Source organism: Chaetura pelagica, unplaced genomic scaffold (genome assembly GCF_000747805.2).
Source record: "Chaetura pelagica isolate M959 unplaced genomic scaffold, ChaPel_1.0 scaffold345, whole genome shotgun sequence".
Taxonomy (NCBI): domain Eukaryota; kingdom Metazoa; phylum Chordata; class Aves; order Apodiformes; family Apodidae; genus Chaetura; species Chaetura pelagica.
Genome location: NW_009953962.1, coordinates 1971463 through 1994224, shown reverse-complemented (window position 1 = coordinate 1994224; position 22762 = coordinate 1971463). Strand labels below are relative to the sequence as shown.

The 22762-nt window shown below is 35.4% G+C and overlaps 1 protein-coding gene across 1 annotated transcript in view; it reads right to left on the bottom strand.

The window, feature by feature from the left end:
• Nucleotides 1-22762, bottom strand: part of CCDC171 (coiled-coil domain containing 171) — a 144349-nt gene that overhangs the window by 52112 nt on the left and 69475 nt on the right. Inside the window, exons 15-19 of the mRNA XM_010001935.1 lie at nucleotides 21598-22102; nucleotides 20739-20855; nucleotides 14353-14579; nucleotides 13514-13696; nucleotides 11670-11855 (exon numbers count right to left, since the gene is read on the bottom strand). Coding sequence (XP_010000237.1) covers nucleotides 11670-11855; nucleotides 13514-13696; nucleotides 14353-14579; nucleotides 20739-20855; nucleotides 21598-22102 — 1218 coding nt within the window. The remainder of the gene's footprint in view (nucleotides 1-11669; nucleotides 11856-13513; nucleotides 13697-14352; nucleotides 14580-20738; nucleotides 20856-21597; nucleotides 22103-22762) is intronic.

Below are 22762 nucleotides of genomic sequence, written 5' to 3'. Positions count from 1 at the left end.
GACATGTATTTAGACTTATGTCAACAAGTAAGATGGACTTGCACTTTTCAAGTAGAAAGTAAACTGCAACATCAACATACTGCATCTGGGTTCACTGTGTGTTTCATAGTGTCTGCACTAGCATCTTAAAATAATTAAAAATTAACTCTATGTGGCTGTTCTGCTCTTGCAAAGCAAAGCTAATCTGAGGCTGACCACCCATGACATCCCTTCAGTAACAAATGTTTTCACATACCCTTTAAAATTTTCAAGGAAAAGAAATACAAGTATTCAAAAGGACACTTGAATTACTGTATCTGCTTTGCAGGAAAACTAAACAAAACAAAACAGTGATATTTTTAACCTCTTGTCTACAGGATCCTCCTCTTGATAGCAGTAAACTTTTCATATGCTGGCATTCTGAGAAAGGACATCACACTCTGCTCTCAAGTATGTGAAGTACCACAGAAGCAGTTAAACATGGCTTTCAGATCACAGTATACCCAACAAGGTGCAAAATCGCTCTGTGTGTCTTTGAAAGAGCCCTATCTGATGAGGTCACAAGATAAAAGTGTGTCTACTAAGCAAAATAGTAACGCTAACCAGCACAGTGATTTTAATCAATAACTAACAAAATACTGGGGAGTGAAGGGATCCTTGCAGACTTATTTTCACATTTCTGACACAATATCAAATAGAATTGCTTGTGGTTGTTTTATATAAGAAACCCTCATAATACAGTATGCTAATAGCAGAAAGCTTTAGGCAAATCAGTATCATAAAAAAGTCAATCAGTCATCTAAAGATAACTGGAAGTTAAATGATGGCACAGGTAGATTAAAAGGCAGCCATGATATAGTTACTCAACAAGTTCTAGGACCTAAGTAAGAAACATTTCAAGAAAAATGTATTAGAGTCACTCAATGAGTGGGGAAAATGTGTATGTTTTCATCTTGCAAGAGATTTTTCTTACAAAAGTCATTTGAAATCGTAAGCACTCACACTGTGAAAGTGAATGGCATTACCAGTGTCTAGACAACAGTCCATTTATTGACTGAAACACAGCTCTCAGACATCCAAGCAGGTTCAGGTACCACAAGCATTTTACCTGCAGTGGTTAAGGCTGGATTACAGTGCCTCAAAGACCTAAAGCATGGTTTAATATCACTGTGCTACATTGCCGACTTACTTCTCAAGAGAAGGTCTATTCTGATAAACAAGAAAGGAATGAATTTTTCAATTGTATTAGCTCAAAATGTTTAGCACAGGCTGACTGAAAATGCTTTATGAAGTCACTGAGCTGGGTATGCTTTTGCAGTTACTATGAATTAAAAGAGCTTATTAATTTAAACACAGTAGCCTTTCCTGAATAATTCCACATAATAACACTTCTTGCAGACAAAGTAAGTAAAACCAAACAAAACTTAGTAGTATTTTACATTAAGGAATCACAAAATATAAACTGCCCACACATAGGCTAGATCCTTATGGACTGTTAGTATTAGCAAACAAAAGAAGTGTTGTTAAAATGTGTTAGTTAGGTACACTGCTACATTTGAAGAGAAACAGAAGTTGAAAAAATTGAGGGACACACTTCTGAATACCAGGATGCACTGGACCTTCCAGACATACACTAATCCAATCAGAGATAATGATTAACCCCTACTTTTAAACAATGTTTTGGAAAATGCTGAAGTACATAATAAAATTTATACATATGGTAATCCAGAAATTTTTATCATCTTCTGAGCTAAGTGAATTATATTAGTATTACTGGAAAGCTGTAGAGGAGAATTATACCACCTTAATGGAACAAAGACAATTGTAGAAAAACTCAGGTTTTACCACTCTGAGCTTAAAAGTGTTAGAAAAACCCTTGATGTTAAGTGCAAATAAATTTTTAGAATCACATCCGTGGTGGCATGAGTACACGATCATTCACCTCTGACGTGCTACCTTCAAGACTAACGTTTCTTTTATCCCCCTGGAAGAGTAAAATCCTCTCCCACCACAATACCGAACCGTGTGCAGCTGCAGACTAGAAAAGATCCAGCCTTGCAGAAGCAACAGCTTTTCTGCTTTGGCAGTGTTATGCTTTTAAATCAGTTACTCAAGAGCCATAGAAAAGAAATAATTCTACTTTTTTTAGAGTTAAACTTTTTAACCTGATAGGCCCCCAGCCTCCTAGTTGTTAGTTTCAAGATTTCAAAAAGATGGTTTATACCTGGTACTGCAAAAGAGGACTTTTCATAACTCTCTCATGTACCTGTATGTAAATAGGGAACCTAACTTTACAGGGAAACTCCTATGCTGCTCTGTAATGCAGCTCTCCACTATACACAATCATCTGCAATATTGTTGCTTCATTTTGCTATATGTTATCTAATTGTGCACACTAGCACCCAGTGTACAGGATACAAACAGCACTTAGACTTCATCTTTACTGTGGTTTACAAATGCTACCATATCACATGTACACACACAGAAAGATTGGGCTGGATACTTATTATGACACAACACACCGCAGCAGTGTCTTCCACGTCATTATAGGCGAACTGGGCTCAAACCACTTGTCTCCAATTGTGTCTTATTAGTCTTTATGACCTTGTATTACTAGTGACATTGCTAAGCCTAGGACAGACTATTTAAAGTTCTCAAAAAATACTCTTCCATTGGATCTGCATCACTGAATTTGTTTGGAATATTCCAGCATCTTAACTGTTAAGATAATTCAGGTGGAAGGAAGATGAACAGCAATAAAACTAGTAACAATGAGATTTTGCCTACAAATTAAATAACAATAATTTCGTTACCATTGTTTACTTTAAAAAAGCATTCGGTTTTAAGTCAGCTTGAATCTGGACACAAACTAAAGTCATCAGGGACAGGTTAAATCACACAGTGTTCTGCTTCAGAACTACATTTAAGAAACAAGTATTACAGTAAAATAGCTATGTGTCTTCACTTCAGAAAATGGGAAACTTAAGTCTTTAGAATAGTTTCAGGAAATTTTCTAAATAGAACTTAAGGTTCAGTTCTGAGTAAGAAAAGACACTGTTCAGAACCTCAATATTGCTGGTCCCAGCTGAGTTGTGTTAGTGCTGCAGGTTATTTTACAGCAATTTCTTGGAAGTGGCTGATGAGCAATTCCACCAGACACTAGGACATTAGTGTGAGCCATCACATTAAGCACTTATGGACAATGCCAAGTGTACCAATTTATGCCACCTAAGGTTTTGGCCTTGCTTCAGCAACAGGTTTTCATTTTCTTTAATTAATGAATTGGACAAATTCAGCAGATTTCTCACTTTATACCTTTTATATTCAAACACTCTCCTTCAGAAGACTTTTGACCAAACTTTACATTAGTATTCAGGTATGTGTCTTTCTATAGACAGTCCCAAACGCTGTTTAGTGTATGCATATTTTATTTTAATATTATGCCAGACACATCCTGCTGCACAAAGTATCTGCATGGGGAAAACATGCATATGTGATTCTCTTTATCCTTTTTCCTCTTTAAATCTCAATAAAATAAGAACGAATTGATAAATATGTAATTCCCTACTAAAAAGTATATTATTTCATACACGTCAACCCTATCGCGCACTTTATTAAAAACTAGAGAGCAGTCTTAGCAGAAAAAAAAAACCACACACACAAAAAACCAAAAAAACCCCTGCAACGAAACAAAATACTACTAATAAAAAAGGCAACTTCTAAATCACTCTGTTGAAAAAGTATCAATGATACATTACATTCCAATATTAAGAAAGGAGCTCAAAGTCCTATAAGGGCATATTGATTGGATGTCTGCCTTCCCTCTGGATATGCTTTGTGTGCCTAGAGCACAAACCTTGAAGAAGGAATGTTTTTCTGAGCATGGCACACACAGATCCTAAAGCAGACATGGCAAACACTGACAGCAATAAATCACTGCAGCTCTTAAACTGCATTATTATTAATATTTTTATTATTTTGGCATGTTTCCTAGGTACAAGATAAAATAGCATCAGGATGGTAAAAAAATTGGACAATTACCTGCTTTACTCACCTGTAAAAACAACATAATAAATATGTCTTATTATCAAAAGCATTGGGTAATACCACACAACCATTTCAGTAAATCATCATTAACTTCTTTTTTTAGGAGCTTTTTTTTTTTTTCTCACATCCAAGAAATTTCTTTGTATGACAGCAAAGTACTATTTAGAAATAAAATCTTGGGACTATTACTTAAAGAATTGAGAATCATAAAATCATAATTTTTACATCACTTAATTGCTTGTTTTATAGTTCACAGACAAAAAATCCTCAACAGCAACAATAATTAAGGTGGGTTTACTTTAGCTAGAAAGTTTTAAAAGTCCTTCTGAGACAGTAAAAAGATTCACGTAGCAACAAGAACTTCTGTGGGTTTTTCATAAATACATATGGTAAAAGTCAACACAAAAATTTAAGCAACATAAAAAAAAAATCTGTTTTGAGTATGTTGTTACCCTGCTACAATATCAAAAAGCTTACATGCTAATCATGATGAAGATACCATACCTAGAGATTTTGGAAGCTGAACATGCTATAAACGTTGAAAAAACTCTCCCTTGAAAATCATCAAATGCCTAATGAAAACAGAGTGCCAAATTATATAAAAACAAACAAACCAACAAACAAAAACAAATTATGTGAAAGATAGGCATGGCTGCTGTCACTGTATGCAAACAAGAAAGGGGACTGAAGTGCAAAGGAATGCAACTCTTGCTTTAGGCCTTATACCAGTTAGATATATAATTATGTTCCAATAGCTTAATTATATTCCCATAGAAATTTGAGAGTTACTTATGGTTTTGCAAGATATAAAGATCTTACAGAGTTAGCTTCACACAAATAGAAAGGGAGTTCATAGGAAAACGTGATTGAGATGAAAAAATTATGGGGCCCTAGAGATCCCTAGATAAACAGCAGCAAGAAACAAATCTACCTATAAAGGACTTATGTATCAAGAACCCATACAGCAGAAAGTCCTACACATTGATACCTAAACTAGGGAAGTAGGGTTTAGAACACTTCTTTAAAAACATTACATGCTGTTTTTAAGATCTATTGATCTCCTCTGTACATCTGACAGTAACATAGTTACTTTGTAGTTGACCCAATAATATAACAAAGATCACCCAGGCACTGAATTTCCAAGAAGCCTTTAAGCATTTTTTAGTGAAAACTGAAATACAGTTCAGGGTCTTGAAATAATAGGGACAAGTACATATGCTTAATAACCACACACTGTAATTACACAATAAACCCATTTTTCTTCCAAATTATATGTCAATAAATCTTCCTCACTGCACTATAAATTCCAGGGTCATGGACAGAGATGTTTATTAGTATAATTACAATGCAGCGATAAAACCATTAAGCTTTTAGATCCCAATATCATTCCATTTATTCTCTCCTGCCCTCAAGGAAGGCAAATATTTCCTACAAATGAAGTACATAGAGAACACTGGAAGTTAGTTTTACAAGAGTATAAAAATGCCTTCATTCAAGCAATAACTTAATTAAAGCTTTTTCTTTATTTCATCTTTGGCAGAATGTCAGGATTTCTTCTTTTTGTTTGTTTTGTTGTTTTTTTTAAATAGCAAAGTATTGTCTGAAATAGGCAACGTTACCATTCTGTGAAGATATAACTAATGCGTTCTAGATTTCACCATGTGCCAGTAGTCGATACACTGAACCAAAGAAGCAAAGGTCTTAGCCATCTGTTGAGAAGTAACTTGCAGTCCAAACCACTGATTCTTGTTTCCACAATAGTTTCATTATTCCTGGGCTCAATTCTACCTGGCTTGGTTACTTGCCTTCCTCTGCAAACTTCAAGAAGGGCACTGAGGTGTATGATTAGTAAAATGACTGTTGGAATTAGACTACTGAAAAAGACTAGCATGACCAAACTTATTCCATAATTTTCTAAAGAAGGGGACACCTATTCTTACTTAGAAATTAACTTCTGGTCAAAATTAGCTTTCAAAGATTAACTGAAGTGGTGTTACATTATCATGACTTATTTCACTGTTCTCTCTCAGTGCCTAAATTACACCCACACTGTTACAATGATGAGAGAATCTTCCTCAGTTATCTTCAACTCTTTGACATGTTAAAAATAAGGTATAATTTTTTCTAAATAGGGATGTTTTTTTTCTTATTAGATAAATAATGTTTACACCTGACTAGATTTAACAGAAATGCAATAAACTGACAGTAACTAGTTCATAACCACAAATTTTAACTTTATTCTTTCACCTGTTCTTTTTACCACTTACATATTTTCCAGAAAGCCTGACTCAGAAAATGTAAGGCAGACCTTCATCAACTTGTTTGCTAGTTCCTTGGTTGCTCCATAGATGACTATGGAGCAAATACAATACTTTCCTACAGGCCATATACTTCCCTCAGTCCCTTCAGAGTACTCATGCTGATACTGATTAATGTTCTAGGCACAGAACAAAGGAAATACACAGACTGAACAACCTGGCTGGAAGTAAGTTAGTTCAGCAAGGAAACACAGGGATCAATATTCCTAATGAGGTGATCTCTGTAGTGGAAAAGAACAGGGCAACCCTTGGACCCTGAATCTTAGAGAATAACTAGAGAAGTAAAGAAGAGCTATGTACCACACCTAAAGAACTGCTTTCAAAGCACTAAACAGAATAGAGTACAATTATTTATGCCCAAGAGAAGCTTTAAGACACAACTTTGTGGTTTTATACAAATAAAAGTTAATAGACAATAAGAAAATAAAACAAATTAACTTAATGAACAAATCACAGAAGAGTGAAATTGAAGATTAAGTTTTCATTTAAAGCTTAGATAGGGTAATAGAATGCAGACTTCATCATGGTCATCTTCTCTTTCCTTCAGTGAACATCTCTCAGGATGCTCTCTCTCTGTCTCTCCTATTAAGTAAGAAAACCAGCTGCTAGAAGGAAGCCTAGAGAGACTATCCCTTCCCATATGCCAAATTCCATGCACAATGCATTGCAAGCTTTAAATAAGAAAGCACAAACCACCAGCTCCAGGGCAAGTCTTTTGCTGACCTAACTCTTTGAAGACTATCTAAGAAGTTATCACTAGTGAAAGTTATGTAGCAGAGAAGGAGACTGAGCAGGCTTACTTAATTTACAAATAGTGTTAACACAAACTGAAATACATGACAAAACCGCTTAACCTGTAATTTATTGTAGTAAGAAAACGTGACCTTTTTTGACTAAGAACATGGCAGATGGCAATGCTAATCTGTTCTTACCTACTTTGTAAATTATTTAGATGTTCAGAACATAGAGAGTATGGAAACTAAAAAAAAAAAAAAAAGGCATTTAATTAATGAATTATGAATTTTAGTTTCTAACCTGTTCAGAAGGGAGATAGATTCTCTTTAACATGCTAACCTTGATTAATACAAATACTCTATTGAAGTTAATGATAACCTGCTATACTGCTTTCTTTACAGAATAGCCTTTAACTTAAACGAGCAACGCATATAAGTGCAGTTTCTTGACAAAGTGACACATAGGTTTTTGGGAACCAACAGTATCCCGCAGTGCACCAAAATCCTAATAGTCTTTCCAACTTAAGATGTTACAGAGCCTAATAAATAAATAAATAAATAAATAAACAAATAAATAAAAAGAATTCAACACCTGTACCTGTCTTACAGTGACTGTAATCTTTGCTGTTCTGTTTGAGACGCATGAAAATCACCTGGTCTTCCTCATGTAAGTTAGGCTTTTTAACCTTTCTGTAAATCAGAATTCTGGAATACATGCACAAATAGCCAACTATAAAAGTGACTTGCAAAGTGTGTGCAGTGGTATGAATAAAATAAATTGTATGGTTTTTCAGGGAAAATATATGGCTACAAACATATGTAGAGGAAAAGCAACAAATTGTATACTGCTTTCGTCTGAATTCCACACCAAGAACAGAGAGCCTGCTGAGGGAAAATATCCACTTCTAACAAATCCAGAAATCCTAATCTCTATCAGAGATAATCTAATTAATTGAGATGTGTCCGCTTAGCAAAAGATACTACACTTTCTGAACACAGAATATGCATATAATGAGCTAGATTAAACAGCTAGTGAAACTATGCAATCCAAAACTTCCCATTAGAAAACATTTTTCTGTGAGTTTGATCATCCAAAGGATGTGGATGACATTATTTTCTCCTGCTGTCTGAAATCAGTGGTGGATTTACTAAACTCAGAAGAGTAAGTAAACCCAAAATTCAGGGTGTATTATTTTTAAACATGTATTGAAGACTCTTTTGAGGCAGAATAATAGCAAGTTAGGTGATTTCACATATATTGCACTTGAAATGCAGTGTTATTAATTAACTATTGATAGGACATGCTCCATAAATTAAACCTTAAAAAGATATTGTTTTTATTACAGGTACTAACATATCTAAAAGGGATTTCATGTACACCCAGTGCTTGTTAATAGGAAGAAAAGGTACTTTACTGGAATTAAGATATGTTTATATGAGACAAAGTTGTCTGCTATAGGTGTCTGTTTAGCAGCCAGGTAAAAGTTCCTCTTCAAAGACAGAGGAATCAGAGCTACTGATTTACCTCATCCAATAAAAAAAAGTGGTGTAAAAGAGTTGTTTAGTTCTATCTGACCTTGAGTGTAATTGGCTGCCTTGGATGTCTCAATGGTATATGCCATTGAGAAGATAAAAACATACAGGATTAAAATCAGAACTGATAAAGCTAAGAAATTAAGTATTACTCCTTTAATAAGCCTTTTTCATGAAAGTATCTGAATACCAAAATATCTCCTTACTGATTTTGAAGTGTGAAGAAGTTTAAAAACAAGTTATGAAAAGTTAAAGTATCTAATATTTTGTTTTTCATATTCTTTCCTGTTCTTTCCTATTCTTAGCTGTTTAACATCTATGAATACAGAAGTCCAAGTAAGATTTTTTACTCCATGACACTCTAGTTCATCCAAAAATCACCCGTACACAACCACACTCTCCAACTTCTTATATAAACCACTAGTTTATTTTGTATCTTAAAAAGAATGTGGAAACATATTTTTTCTATTCTATTTTTTCAGAGTAACAGTTCTGTTTTTTCCATGCTTCTGTACTATTTAAGCATGTAAAAGCTCATATAATTTTAAGAACATTGTTTTACAAGGTCAGGATTGATTATTAAAGATGAGATTGTTCCATGGTACTCCAAAACAATAGTTTTGCCAACCAAACTCAACCTTATTTTAACTGACAAAAAACAATTAGCCAAGAGAAATAGGTCTGTCAATTAAAATGCCAGGGCAAAGGCAGACACCATTTCTGTCTGCTGAGAATAAAGCCATTAATAAAGTGGGAGTGTGGCAAACTATGAGAAAAGAAGGTTACAAAAGACTAAACTTTAAAAACCTGAATGTGTGGAGCTCAAAAGAAAAAAAGTCCTTTTGCCCTTTGGTATCACAGTAGTTTGTGTTAGACTTCTATCAGAATTTAAGAGGCACTTATTCAGCAAAGGTTTTGAACTGTTAAAAACAATTATAAAAATTGAAAGTGAGATGATGATTTAGGAAGTATAAACCAAAAAAAGAAAAACCAAGAAACATTTGACCATGAACTTATATTGCTATGCTACTGAAAATGATCTTGTTTCCTTCCTTGATACAATCACAGAAACAGGCTATTGCAACCAGGATGCAATTTTATGCTAACTATTGTATCAAGGAACATTGATACAATATGAGGAAGTCATTAAGAGACATCAATCAATAAACTTTCTGGTATTTAAACAGAAATTTAGGAACAGTACACAGCAACATATCTGCTACTTAAGTTTGCTTCAAAACTCCCTGGTGAAAAGGATTGAGTGTTATGGAGAAAACCACATCAGTGTAACTGCAAGTGGTAAGGTTCAGTTCTAAGGCTTATTTTGTCACTTTCTGAGCCTCATCCTATTACAACAACTATATCACTGCACTGTATTGTATCTTTACATCTTTCAGCTATCATCGAGCATTTTACATTAAATCACATTGTTCCAGTAGTAAAAAACTATTAGGGGGTTCAGAATTAGGATACATTTTAGGATCACTGCTGTCTAAAAAAAAATTGTATCTATCCTTTAAATAATAAAAACAGAATCTATGAAGTGTAATTCAGTATCCACTAATCCCTGTAATAGATTTGTTTAAAAATCCATCCTGTATTTTAAATGCCTAAAATTTACTCATTTCATTTCCTCTGAACAAATGTAAAAGTATGTTTTACACAAAAAGTAAAACACAGTGATATACCATGCATTATGTATAAAGAGTAGACCACAAGGAAGATTTCAAGTAACATTTGCCTCCTATTCCTTCCAATCTTTATGATTCTAATATCCATTTTAAAACTTGAATTAAGTATTACCCAAAAAAATGAAACAGAAGTCTAGTGGCTTATATATATTGCATTTTTTTCTAAATCAAAAAAATCAATAGTACTAACAACAAAAACATGACTTTACCATTAAACAAGTTTATCTTACATTTAAAAAACCCAAGGTTAGAATGCTGGGAGGGTGAAAAAACAAAAAACAAACAGGTACACTGGAAATGTCATTGTCTTTAACCCTTAGTCAGGAAACACATTTTTAGTAAATAATCCTGATATTGAAAAACCCTCATCAATAATTTTAACAACATCCTTCCGTTTCCTCCACTGTACGTAACTTCAAACTCCAACTCCACTGAAAGTCACACTGCTTGACATCCATTCTCACTGGTACATTTTCAAAATGGTTGGTGACATTTCTGCTAGTTTTGTCACTTGCATCTTTTTGAGGTTCTCCTCCCACTTTGTGACATTTCTTATCACTTCCTCCCTAAATCTTCCTCAATACCACAAGTGCTTCTATTTTTCAAAATACCAGTGAAACAGTCTCTTTTGTTCAACTATCAATACACAGAAGAATACTGAGACCTGGAAAGACAGTAGTAGGGCTGAAGAAGAGACACAAGCAGCAAAGATTGCTTTAAATAAAAAATAAACAAAAGCTGCAGAGCTTAGCTCATCACACATCACTGGCCTGGCATCACAGGGTTTCCTCTCTTCCCATGTTAGATTTCCAGATGGTTTCAAACCTCTTTTTGTTTCTCTGCTCCTTGATTTGCTATCAGAGGTGTGATAACAACATCTTTTCCCTCATTACTCATTAGGCCTGGGGAAAATTCTAAATCCTGATGAAAAAGCATCTTTCTCTTCTCACACCTAGCATGTTCCATTCTCTACTTTAGGATTATATCCAGAAAACAGCTAATCCAGGTTTTAAAATATTTTTATTGTTTCATCAAAAACCAAAGTATTCCTGTATTTCTTCCTTATTTTTTCCTGTAGCCTAAAAACACCTTATGATAGCTAGAACTGCTGTCTCATATGTATCATGTGAAATCCAGATACTTTTACAGTTTACAGATATTGGTGTACATCTGCCAGTCCCAAAAGCAGAAAAGTGAAATTATACCTGAAGTTTTACCTTGAAAGTGTTTTCCAAGTAGCCTAAAATTCCAATTGACTAAGCAGTAAGTATGCATTTACACCTATAGTTTCATTTGCACAAGAATAGAAAGATCAACCACCAAAAGGTAAATTTCTGGTGCCTATTTTAGAAAGATAATCATCTTACCTTTACAGTTTCACTTAAAATTTGAGTTTTTTCTTGTTCGTCAGTGGAGTGCAATTCTAGTTTATTATTTAACTCCTGCAGCTGCTGGGCCTGTTCACTCAAAAGCACTTTTGCCTTATCCTCCCAGTATAATGCATTATTTACTTCTTCACATACACTTTCAAACTTCTCAGAGGTGATCAGTTTCTGATAAGGGAAACAAATTGTGTTTGATTGTCTAACTGTATTCATTTGCTTACATGCTTGACTTTCACTTGCAAACATATCATTTTCTAAACCAAATGCATGCTATAGATAAATATGTAGGTTTTTGACATGAAGACTGTATTTTTTTTTTAAAGTATTCAGGATACTGTAAACAGTATGAATTCATTATTCTACTCAAATTAGGACCCCAAGTTGCAAAGAATGAGTATTTAGAAGGAAATATGCACATCAATGTCCCACATTTCAGTGCTTATCTTATTAACTCTTGTAAATGTGTTCCTGAACTCCTTATTCCCCCCACAAAATGTTCCAGAAAGAAGAAATAATTATTCAAAGAAAATCATAATCTACATTTGAATAACAAGCTAAAAGGTGACAATTTTATCTAACGGTCCAAGAACTGTAAGGGAATAATACTAAGTTAGTAATAAGTTAATAATAATTGTTAGTACTAAGAACAAAACTGATTAGATTATTAGATTAGTTAAAAAAATCCATTTTACCAGGTAGGAACAGGAAGGAGAATGGAGGTGAAATAATCTATTAAAGATTCTCTGCTTCTAAGTGTTTTGATTGGGACACACTGGCAGGTCTACCAACTAGGCCTCAGGATCAACACTGGGCATAGCTACAGAAAATGCTGCTCATTCTGGGACGTGACTGTTTCATTTATACTGTGCACCTGTAAAGCATGTATAAGAATCCTTACCAATTCACTGATAGTTCAAATAATAGCTCAACTCTGAATAAAATCTATAGAAAACAAGCATGGGAGGAAAAGTGTCCAGTGAACCTCCAGAATGATAAAGCAAGACAAATTTCTTCCCTGCCAGCGAGGACTGAAGGCACAGTTCCATGAGAATGACAAGGAACAAATCAACAACCCACAAAATGGCATCAATCCCTCAAACGCTATGGCCATTACTCACTATACTGTGCCTTCAAGTGGTTAAGGAACCTGTTTGTTGTCTCATCTCATTCCTGCCAGACAGTGATATCTACAGGCTAGTGAAGCCATAGTGTTTAAATAAATTGATCAGCAACAGCAGCGGGTCAGTGGAATGTGGCCAATATGTGTTATAGAGAATACAAAGGAGAACTTTTGTTTTTCCTTGCCATAAATTTACTCCTTTGAGGAAAGAGCCTCACTAAAATTTGCACTGAATAGCTCAGGATATAATCCATACTCAAAGATACATTAACATGTGTATTGTAATATTCAGCAATACAGAAGTTAAAATACTAAATTTATACTTCATGAACTTCTCATTAACATACTTATTGAATACTCACATTTCAGCTGATTTTACTCTGTTGAATTTAAATCTATAAATCCTTTCAGGATATATAAATCACATTTTCAACAAGTTGAGGTAAAACCAGCTGGCTGAAGTCCAAACATGCAATTTACACAGAATACCTCATGCTACAAACTAAAGAGTAACTCCTGTAGAAAGGAGAGACTTCTAAATAAATATGACTTACAGTTTAGTGACATATACAAGGCAATGTTTCTGGAATATTTTGTTAATGGCAGATTGATTTTTGAACTTGTTTTTTTAAAAGAACCCAAGTAAAAAGAAGTGTTAAAGGGAGGATGTCTTGTAACCAGTCTCCTCTAAATCTAATATACTTACAGATTGCTTCAATGTATTTAATTTCTTTTTCAGGCCCTGGGATTTGTCATTTTCTATCTTTAACTCACTGAAATTCCATTTAAATTCTGCAAGTTTCAGGCGCAGTGAGTGGCGTTCCACCTCTGCTGAACGAAGTCTTTGTATAAATTCTAGCATTTGCTTCCGCAAGCATGCTACGCTTTCCTGTTAGTAAACAGAAACAAATTCATGTGTTGTAAAATGTGCTACTTACCAATAAAATCCACCACATTTGATACCTAAGCAGATCAGACAAAGTTGTCATTTTGTCCTCCTCCATCTTTAAAATACACACAATTGCAAAAATGTGAACTTGTTTCACCTACTGTTAAGGGTTACTGAATATTCTGCTTTCATGGAAGCACCTGTTTTCACAAGTTGTCCATGATAAAAGATACAATTATGTGATAAAGAGTTATCCTTTCATTTTACTTAAACGGAAGAAGTTTATCTTTACTGAAGATAGAGCAGTGAGCAGAAGAAAAAAAAAAAAAACAACTTTAACATTTAGTTAAAGCCAAAAGCAAGTCTGTTCTTACAAAGCAGAGATAATTTTTGAGAGAACTTAAAAAAAAAACAAAACCCTTTTCTTGGACACATTAAATTTCTTAAAATTATTTGACAATAAAAGAAAAATCTACTCATGCCCTAATCCCCCTGGGTGTTGCAACCAAATTCTGATTCTCTGTCTTGTTGACTTCAGTGTAACAGACTCAAAAACAATCTGAAACAAAATTAATGGTACTATCAAGAGAGCTTCAGTGTAACACTTATGCTGTGAACCTACTGTTTACATGAAGTAGCAGGATAAATATGCATACCATAATGGGCAGTCTGTCACACAATCCAGTTCCCAGGGCCTCGGTATTTATTTTATGAAGTCCATGAGCCAGCCTCTGTACCAAGGAGTCTTTCTCCAAGTGAATAATTCTTCTGTTACTGTCTAGTGGAACAGTCTGCATTATTACTTTCAGCTTGTGCATAAGTTCTGAAAAGGAGTTCCTGGCTGCACTTACGAGTAAGTGTCCAGCAAGCCAGGGCTTCGGATCTTTCAGAAACAACAAAAAAGAAACACCAAGTAGGTTATTAATTTCCTTTTTTTTTTCATTGGAAAAAAATCAACAACAAATAGCATCTTTAAAATTTCCATTAAAGAGCAGAAGATTGAGCTCACCGGAATATCTCAGAGAGACCTTCAGATAAATTCTGCATTTAGCAGTGAACACTCTACTACTATCAGCCTATGGATGGAAGGGTAGGATACAGTCTTAATGAACTTGATTTGTGTGCAAAAAATCACTTTCCAATTATTTTTATGTTCTCCAATACTATACTTTCTTGGGTATTCTCAGCTTGTAATTCAGAAAATATGTATGACAGATATAAGCAAATGAAAGCCAGGTCAAGTACATCAGATTTGATATAAAAATTTGATGGTAAATCATTTTATCACAATATTTACAATGCAAATTTCTCAGGGCTTCCTGACTCCTCTCCCCTCTATACATGTCTAAATCATTTGCTGTTCAAAATTAGCGAGGCTTGCTACCTTAATGCCATACTATTTATATTCTGAGACAAGAGAATATAATTTACCTTATTCCAAGGCAATTAAAATTTTACAGCTACAATTACTTATTTCCCCACAGGATTTTGGTAATCATCCTTCTCATATAATGGACTTAAGGCCCCAGCACACCCAACATGTCCTGCTTACTGCTAGATTCGTCAGGTCTGTAATTAATAATTGTGTTTAATGTTGATAAATAAAATTGTCAGTGCTCCTTCCACTAATTGGTATTCCAGATAACAGTTAATAGGTTTATTTATGCCTTAATAAAAGTCTTGTAATTTAGTTTTCCCTCTGCAAGGCAGGTCTTAATCTGTCATTACTTGTCTTATGATACTATCAGTGTAAGATGACAAGCATGGAAGAGCTTATTTACATTCAGTAGTACGGCAGATCTCCTGTTGCTACAGTGAATTAAAATATTTACTTAAAAGTACAAACAGAAATAGATAACTATAGATTTTTGAAGTTAAAGAATTTCTTTTTATACACTGGAAGGATAAAGGCAAAGTTTCAAAACAAAAAAACAGCACTACTGATATTTTTAGATTATGATTCTTATTAGAAAGAATGTATCATTTACACATGATATTAAATTTATCTGTAAGCAAAGAAAAAAAAAATGATTAAGAGCCATTCTCCTGCTTAGTTTCAAAATATCAATTCCAGTGCTTAACTTGAGTACCATTTTTGAGTACATGCTCTCCTTAGCCCCAGATAGTAGTGAATCTGTCTTCCCTTCACGTCTGACAGCACCCTTTCCATTCATCTTTAAAGCTAAAAATCTTATCCAGCATTTTTATGTATTTTTCTTGCCCTTCAACTAACAAAACATCCCTTGAAATAAATAAATAAATAAAAGGATAGATAGATAGACAGATACATATATACATACATACATACAAACAACAGACAGACAGACAGACAGACAGATAGATATTATTCTCATCCCCATAATAAACTGCTCTTTTGATGCCCTGGCAAATTTAGCCAAAGCTCCTTTTGCTTCCTTATGTTGGTTCTCTGTAATTGACGACATAAAGGATAAGCTAACTTCATAATTTTAATATATCACAGATTATCTTGTCCTCCTTGTCTTTCAGTATCAAAGACTGTCTTTTCTCCAGTTACAATGTATACACTGGTTTGAATATTTACAAAAATTAACTTAAAATTAAAATAGTTGTACTGCCATCCATGTCAGATCACAACAAAACCTTCTAAAAACTCTCCTCTGCTGTGATTTTTGGTAAATACCAAAACAAGAATACTGTCAATGAGCTACTGTTCCTTCATTTTTCCTAACATTTCCAACTGGTATATCACTTTACATGAGGTTGTTTACTTGAGAGAAAACACAGTATTTCTCCATATGTGCAATATCTAGGATGACAGTCCCTTTCCCTATGTCTAGACCCTCCAGTTTAACTGTATTAACAATTAAACTAATAATAATAATTCAGATAATTGTAACATTTTTAAACAACCACTCTACTTCATAACCAAGATTCCTATTATTCAGTACCACTCAGCATCCACACCTTAAAGGCACTTCTTCGGGCTGAGGAATAAAAACAGCAAATGATCACTCTGTTTATATTTTTTATGAAGAACAGTTTGGAACAAATACACAGAAATATGTTGATACAAGTTACTAACTGCTTTGAAAGATGCAATGAGAATATAATGGAATTTTACAAGGAACTGTACCTATAATGTCTAGAAAGAGAATACTGGGTTCAAGTACACACATTTTAAGTACCTGCCCATGAAGGATAAAGGAATTAAAAGAAAAGCATTAAATTATGCACATTGTGATGTGTGTAAGAAATTATTAACAAAAATATAGCTATATCGCAAAAAGCAATAAATTCTTACATAACACAACTGAAGAAAATGACAACGAAAAGTGACAAATCTTACTTCACTAACAGATGAAGAAAGAATTCTTGTTTACTCTTGTTTCAGTGAAAAAGAAGAGTCAGCAGGATTAATCTAGTCATGCTACAGCAGACCAAAACTTTCTTGCTGAGATTCAAAAGCCTTGTTATGTAACAGTTGATGACATTTGTATTAAAAAAAACCTTGATCTTCACTTTCTCTGGTTTATCACAGCACAGATTCTGTTCAAACAAACCTACAAAACTAATCTCAAAAAAACCCAAACCTAACCAGACCAAACAATACAAACATTTCAATTAACCTGTATTCAAACTGAAGCTAAGAGATTATTCCAAGACATGCTGGAATGAGAAGCAAACTGATGAATAGTGTCAAGGGAAATTATGAATGTCAAACAAAAAACTCCTTTTTAAATTACAAAAGCTCAAGAACTCACTAGAGCAGACAAGCCCAAAAGTTCCAGTGTTACCCAAGTGATCTGGATTTGGTTCTTTCAACTGCCTGAAATGGTTTCTTAGAAGCTAGCCATCTTCAGAAGCAATTTTTAAGATGCCAAACTATTTCATATTGTAGATCCAGATAGCACCTTCTTAGGCCTACTCTATCCTGTGATGTGAATTCATGGAATCATAGGATTCTCAAGGTTGGAAAAGACCTTCAAGATCATCAAGTCCAACCATCCACCCTACAAACCCTAATCATTAAACCATATTATGAGACACCATGTCTACCCCTTTTCTGAACATATCCAGGGATAGTGCCTCTACCACCTCCCTGAGCAGCTTGTTCCAATGCATCACTACTCTTTCTGTGAAGAAATTTTTCCTAATATCCAGTCTGAATCTCCCATGGCACAACTTGACCCCATTTCCTCTCTCCTGTCGCTGGTCACCAGGGAGGAGAGGCCAACACCCACCTCACCACAACCTCCTTTCAGATAGCTGCAGAGAGCAATGAGGTCACCCCTCAGCCTCTTCTTCTCCAGGCTGAACAGCCCCATCTCCCTCAGCCTCTCCTCATAAGACCTGTTCTCCAGACCCCTTATCAGCCTGGTTGCCCTTCTCTGCACCCTCTCTGCACCTCCATGTCCTACCTATGCCATGGTGCCCAAAACTGCACCCAGTTCTTGAGGTGCAGCCTCACAAGGCTGAGCAGAGGGGCAGGATCACCTCCCTGTTCCTGCTGGTCACACTGTTCCTGATGCAGGCCAGGATGCTGTTGGCCCTCTTGGCCACCTGGGCACACTACTGGCTCATGTTCATACAGCTGTCAATCAGCACCCCCAGGTCCCTCTCAGCTGGGCAGCTCTGCAGCCACTCCTCCTCAAGCCTGTGGTGCTGCCAGGGGTTGTTGTGGCCAAAGTGCAAGACCTGACATTTGGCCTTGTTGAAACTCATACAACTGGCCTCAGCCTATCGATCAAGCCTGTCCAGATCCCTCAAGCAGATCAACATTCTCACTCAACTTAGCATCATCTGCAAAGTTACTGAGGGTGCACTCTGTGCCCTCATCCAAATCATCAATAATGATATTAAACAGGAGCGGCCCCAGCACTGAGCCCTGGGGAACACCACTTGTGACTGGTCACCAACTGGATTTAACTCCATTCAACACAACTCTTTGGACCTCGCTGTGCAAATTATTTTTTATCCAGCAAATTGTGTGCACATCCAAGCTATGAGCAGCCACCTTCTCTAGGAGAATGCAGTGCAAAACTGTGTGAAAGGCCTTGCTAAAACCAAGGCAAAAGTATCCACAGCCCTTCCATTGTCCAATATATGTGTCACCCTGTCACAGGAGGAGATCAGGTTAGTCAAACAGGACCTGCCCTTCTTGAACCCATGCTGACTGGGCCTGATCACCTGATTGTTCTGCATGAACTGCATAATGTTCTTCATAATTATCTGCTCCATCAGCTTTCCTGGTACTGAAGTCAGACTAACAGGCCTATGTTTCCAGATCATCCTGCTGTCCCTTCTTATATATGGAGGTAACACTGGCTGATTTCCAGTCTGCTGGTACATCCCCAGTCAGCCAGGACTGCTGGTAAATGATGGAAAGTGGCTTGGTGAGCAGCCCTCCTTGAAAGAGTCCAGTGCAGAGCCACAAAGATGATTAAGGGAGTAGAACATCTCCCTTATAAGGAAAGGCTGAGGGAGCTGGGTCTCTTTAGCTTGGAGGAGACTGAGGGTAAACATCAATGTTTACAAATATGTTGAGTGTCAGGAGGATGGAGCCAGGCTTTTTTCAGTGATGACCACTGATAAGACAAGTGGCAATGGATGCAAACAGGAGCATAGGAGGTTCCATGTGAATATTAGGAAGAACTTCTTTACTGTGAGAGTGACAGAGCACTGGAACAGGCTGCCCAGAGAGGTTGTGGAGTCTCCTTTGCTGAAGACCGGACAAGTTCCTGTGTGATGTGATCTAGGTGATCCTGCTCTGGCAGGGGGCATTGGACTAGATGATCTTTTGAGGTCCCTTCCAACCCCTAGGTTTCTGTGACACCTTACAGTGGTCTTCCAGTAACTGAAGGGGGCCTCCAGAAAGCTGAGGAGGGACTTTTTGCAAGGGCTTGTAGTGAGAGGACAAGGGCTAATGGATTAAAACTGGAGGAGGGGAGATTTAGGTTAAACATTGGAAAGAAATTCTTCCGTGTGAGGGTGATGAGACACTTGAACAAGTTGTCCAGGAAGCTGTGAATGCCCCATCCCTGGATGGGTTCAAGGCCAGACTGGATGGGTCTCTGTGCGACCAGATCTAGTGGGAGGTGTCCCTGCACATACAGGGAGGTTGGAACCTGATGATCTTTAATGTTCCTTCCAACTCAAACCATTCTGTGATTCTACAACAGCAATGCAGAGGAATGAAGTGAGTTCTGGAATCAGTTCTTGAATGCAAAGACACTAAGGTAGATATTTAACAGCTAGGAATCAAGAGGTTACAATTCCAAATACTGGCATAAAAATTTTCCATAGACATAACAGAATTCAAAACAAGAAAGCACCAAGGAAATTAGATAAACAAACAACAAAAAAATCTAATTAAGCACATACTTAGAGAGGGAACACAGCAGAGATATAAAATAAGTACTGCTATACATTGTGTAAAATTAGAGCATTTTATCTCTCTCTCAAAACCCACAAAATAGCACGTAAACCAGCTAAAAATCAGATCCATCAATTTCAACGGTTTTTCAGATTTGGAGATTATAGTTTCATATCATATACAATACAGCAGAAAATTATTTCCTGTCTGTCAGCAGTTATTAAAACCCAGGTTGCCTATATGTCCATTTTATGGCCTTTACTTAAGAAATACACAGATCAAATAGACAGAAATTATGCAGATTTCTCTATAGAAAGAAACTGAGTTCAGCTTCAGCATAACTAGGAAGCTTGTAAATATTACTTCATTGAAAGCTTTTAAGAACAGGTTACCTAAATATCTATTTGCATGGTGGTGTTTTTTTCTATCTCACAACAAAGTAGGCAACACTGTTTATATACTTTCTAAAGCATTCTCCAACCTTATGTTTCTGTCACTCTATATAACTAAATTTCAAATCACCAAATTATCACCAATTAAAGAAAATTAATCTATTCCAACAATATTCAAATCTCCAGATATTTAATTCAGAGTAGCTTGGATAAAATTCTAAAAATGGAAATGATGTAACAAGACTAATTACTTTTTTTACCTTCTAAGAATTCTAAGAATACACTTTTAAATTACCTGTTTTGTGAATAACATCCTGTAATTCAGTGACAGAACTGATTACTGAAGCAAGGAGGTTAGAACTAGTAAACCATCTGAGTGCTTCACCACAGTCAATTTGTCCGACTTTGTGACCTGTGAAACAGAATTACAGTTGGCAGTAAAACTGAGTAACGTAGATAAGGAACAAATTACTTTCAGAAATTGAGCAAAACTCAGTATATAAGCCACAAACTAATTCTTCTTTCAAGACCACTTAGACTGTATTAAATACACTTTCAGAACTACTAAAATGAAGACAAAACAACAAACAAACAAACTATTGTTAGAGATGTAACTTTTGGGTTAGAAAATGTTTTTATACCATTTATCCTCGTAGCTAGTCTGGTAACAAAAAGGGACAGGAAGACTATATCACCTCTAAAGAAAAATTTAGAAATCCTACACTAATATTTTATCTGAATTAGAAAGCAACTTTTTGCACTTTTAGTAGGAAATATCTGTTTAAAAAATATGTTGATAGTCAATAAATTAGAAGCGTTACAAGATATTTACCACAGAGAATATGTGGTGGCACCTAGTTCTGAAATTGGTAACGCAAATGTCAAGGATTTGAAACCGTATAAGTTCACATGTATAATTATAACTTTTCTTTCAATGCTTAATGGACTAAGAATTTTCTTTTAGGGGAAATGACATTTGTCAAGAAATCCAGAAATCATAAATCCAGAAATTAGATTTGACAAAATGGTATAAAATTTGTCTTTACACTCTATTAATAATATCATTACTACTTGTTATTCACTAACCATTTAATTTGACATAATATTTACCAAAGAATTAAAAAAAAACCAACAAAAAACACCAATTAGCTTACTTGACAGATTGCACTTGCCTTTAGAGTCTCCTATACAAATTAGCATTCCATTGCCTTCTTTGGAGCCATTTACCCAGGAGAAGACAGAACTAGAAGACTGTGCTAAAACCTTCAGTCTGTTAGCTGCCAAAACTGCAATCACACCTCTTCGGAACACACAAATCAGGCCTTTGAGTTTTCTTTTCTTCAGTTTGGCTTCATCTTGATTGTTTTCCCCTATATCAGAGAGAGCATGAACTAGGGTTCTAATCTCCTGTTTCACTGATTCATAAATGTCAACCTGATGCTGGAGAAGAGCTCTTTGGGAAGACATAGCACATGATCGGCCATAGAGAGGATACAGGGCACCTGCCAATAGTGCACAAGCAACCAGGAGAGATGAATGCTCCTTCTGAACTTTCCTTAGTGTATTTTTCACAGAAACATTTTCAAGACCCAGTGTCTCCAATCTTCTTTCAAGGTCATCAGTTTTTTCCTTGTTCTTCTCTGCTGTTTTTTGGAATTCCTGGGATAAGGTGTACAAACATAATCACAAGAAATACCAATTAGAAGATATTTCTTAAAATAACAAAATAATTTTTACCTAGACAGAAGCTAAATTAAACTTATCTTTTTCAAATTCAAATAACTCAATTAAAGGAATTAAAATCACAAGCAGTGTTGGTCAAAGTACCTCTCCTAGCAAATAGCTGTAGAACCAGATATATAAAAACAAATCAGTAATATGAGGAAAAATTTCACAGCCTTCAAATACAACTGGGCTCCAGATATCTGACAATACTACAATAGCACTGAGATAGACCACAGAAGGTTGAACAGTACCTGGCTGTCCACAAAACTGTTTTATGATTTGGCTTTACAATAAGCAATTAAATATTCTAATTTCAGAAAAAACACTGCTCTTCAAAGCAGAGAAGAAAGTTAGTATACAATAGAGGAAAAAAAGAAGGAAGACTGGAAGATAAACCTAAACAGATTGGCAGCAGCTGGGAAAGGGGAAGTAAAGGTGATCTCTTAATTACTTTGTAATCAACCCCCTACTTATATATTCACAGATTAATTAGGTCTCATACAGAATTGAGTTTTCAAAAGAACCAAGTAACACAAGATACTTTTATTTTTACTAGTACTGTTACAGATTTGTTTCAGCTTGCCAAATATTTTT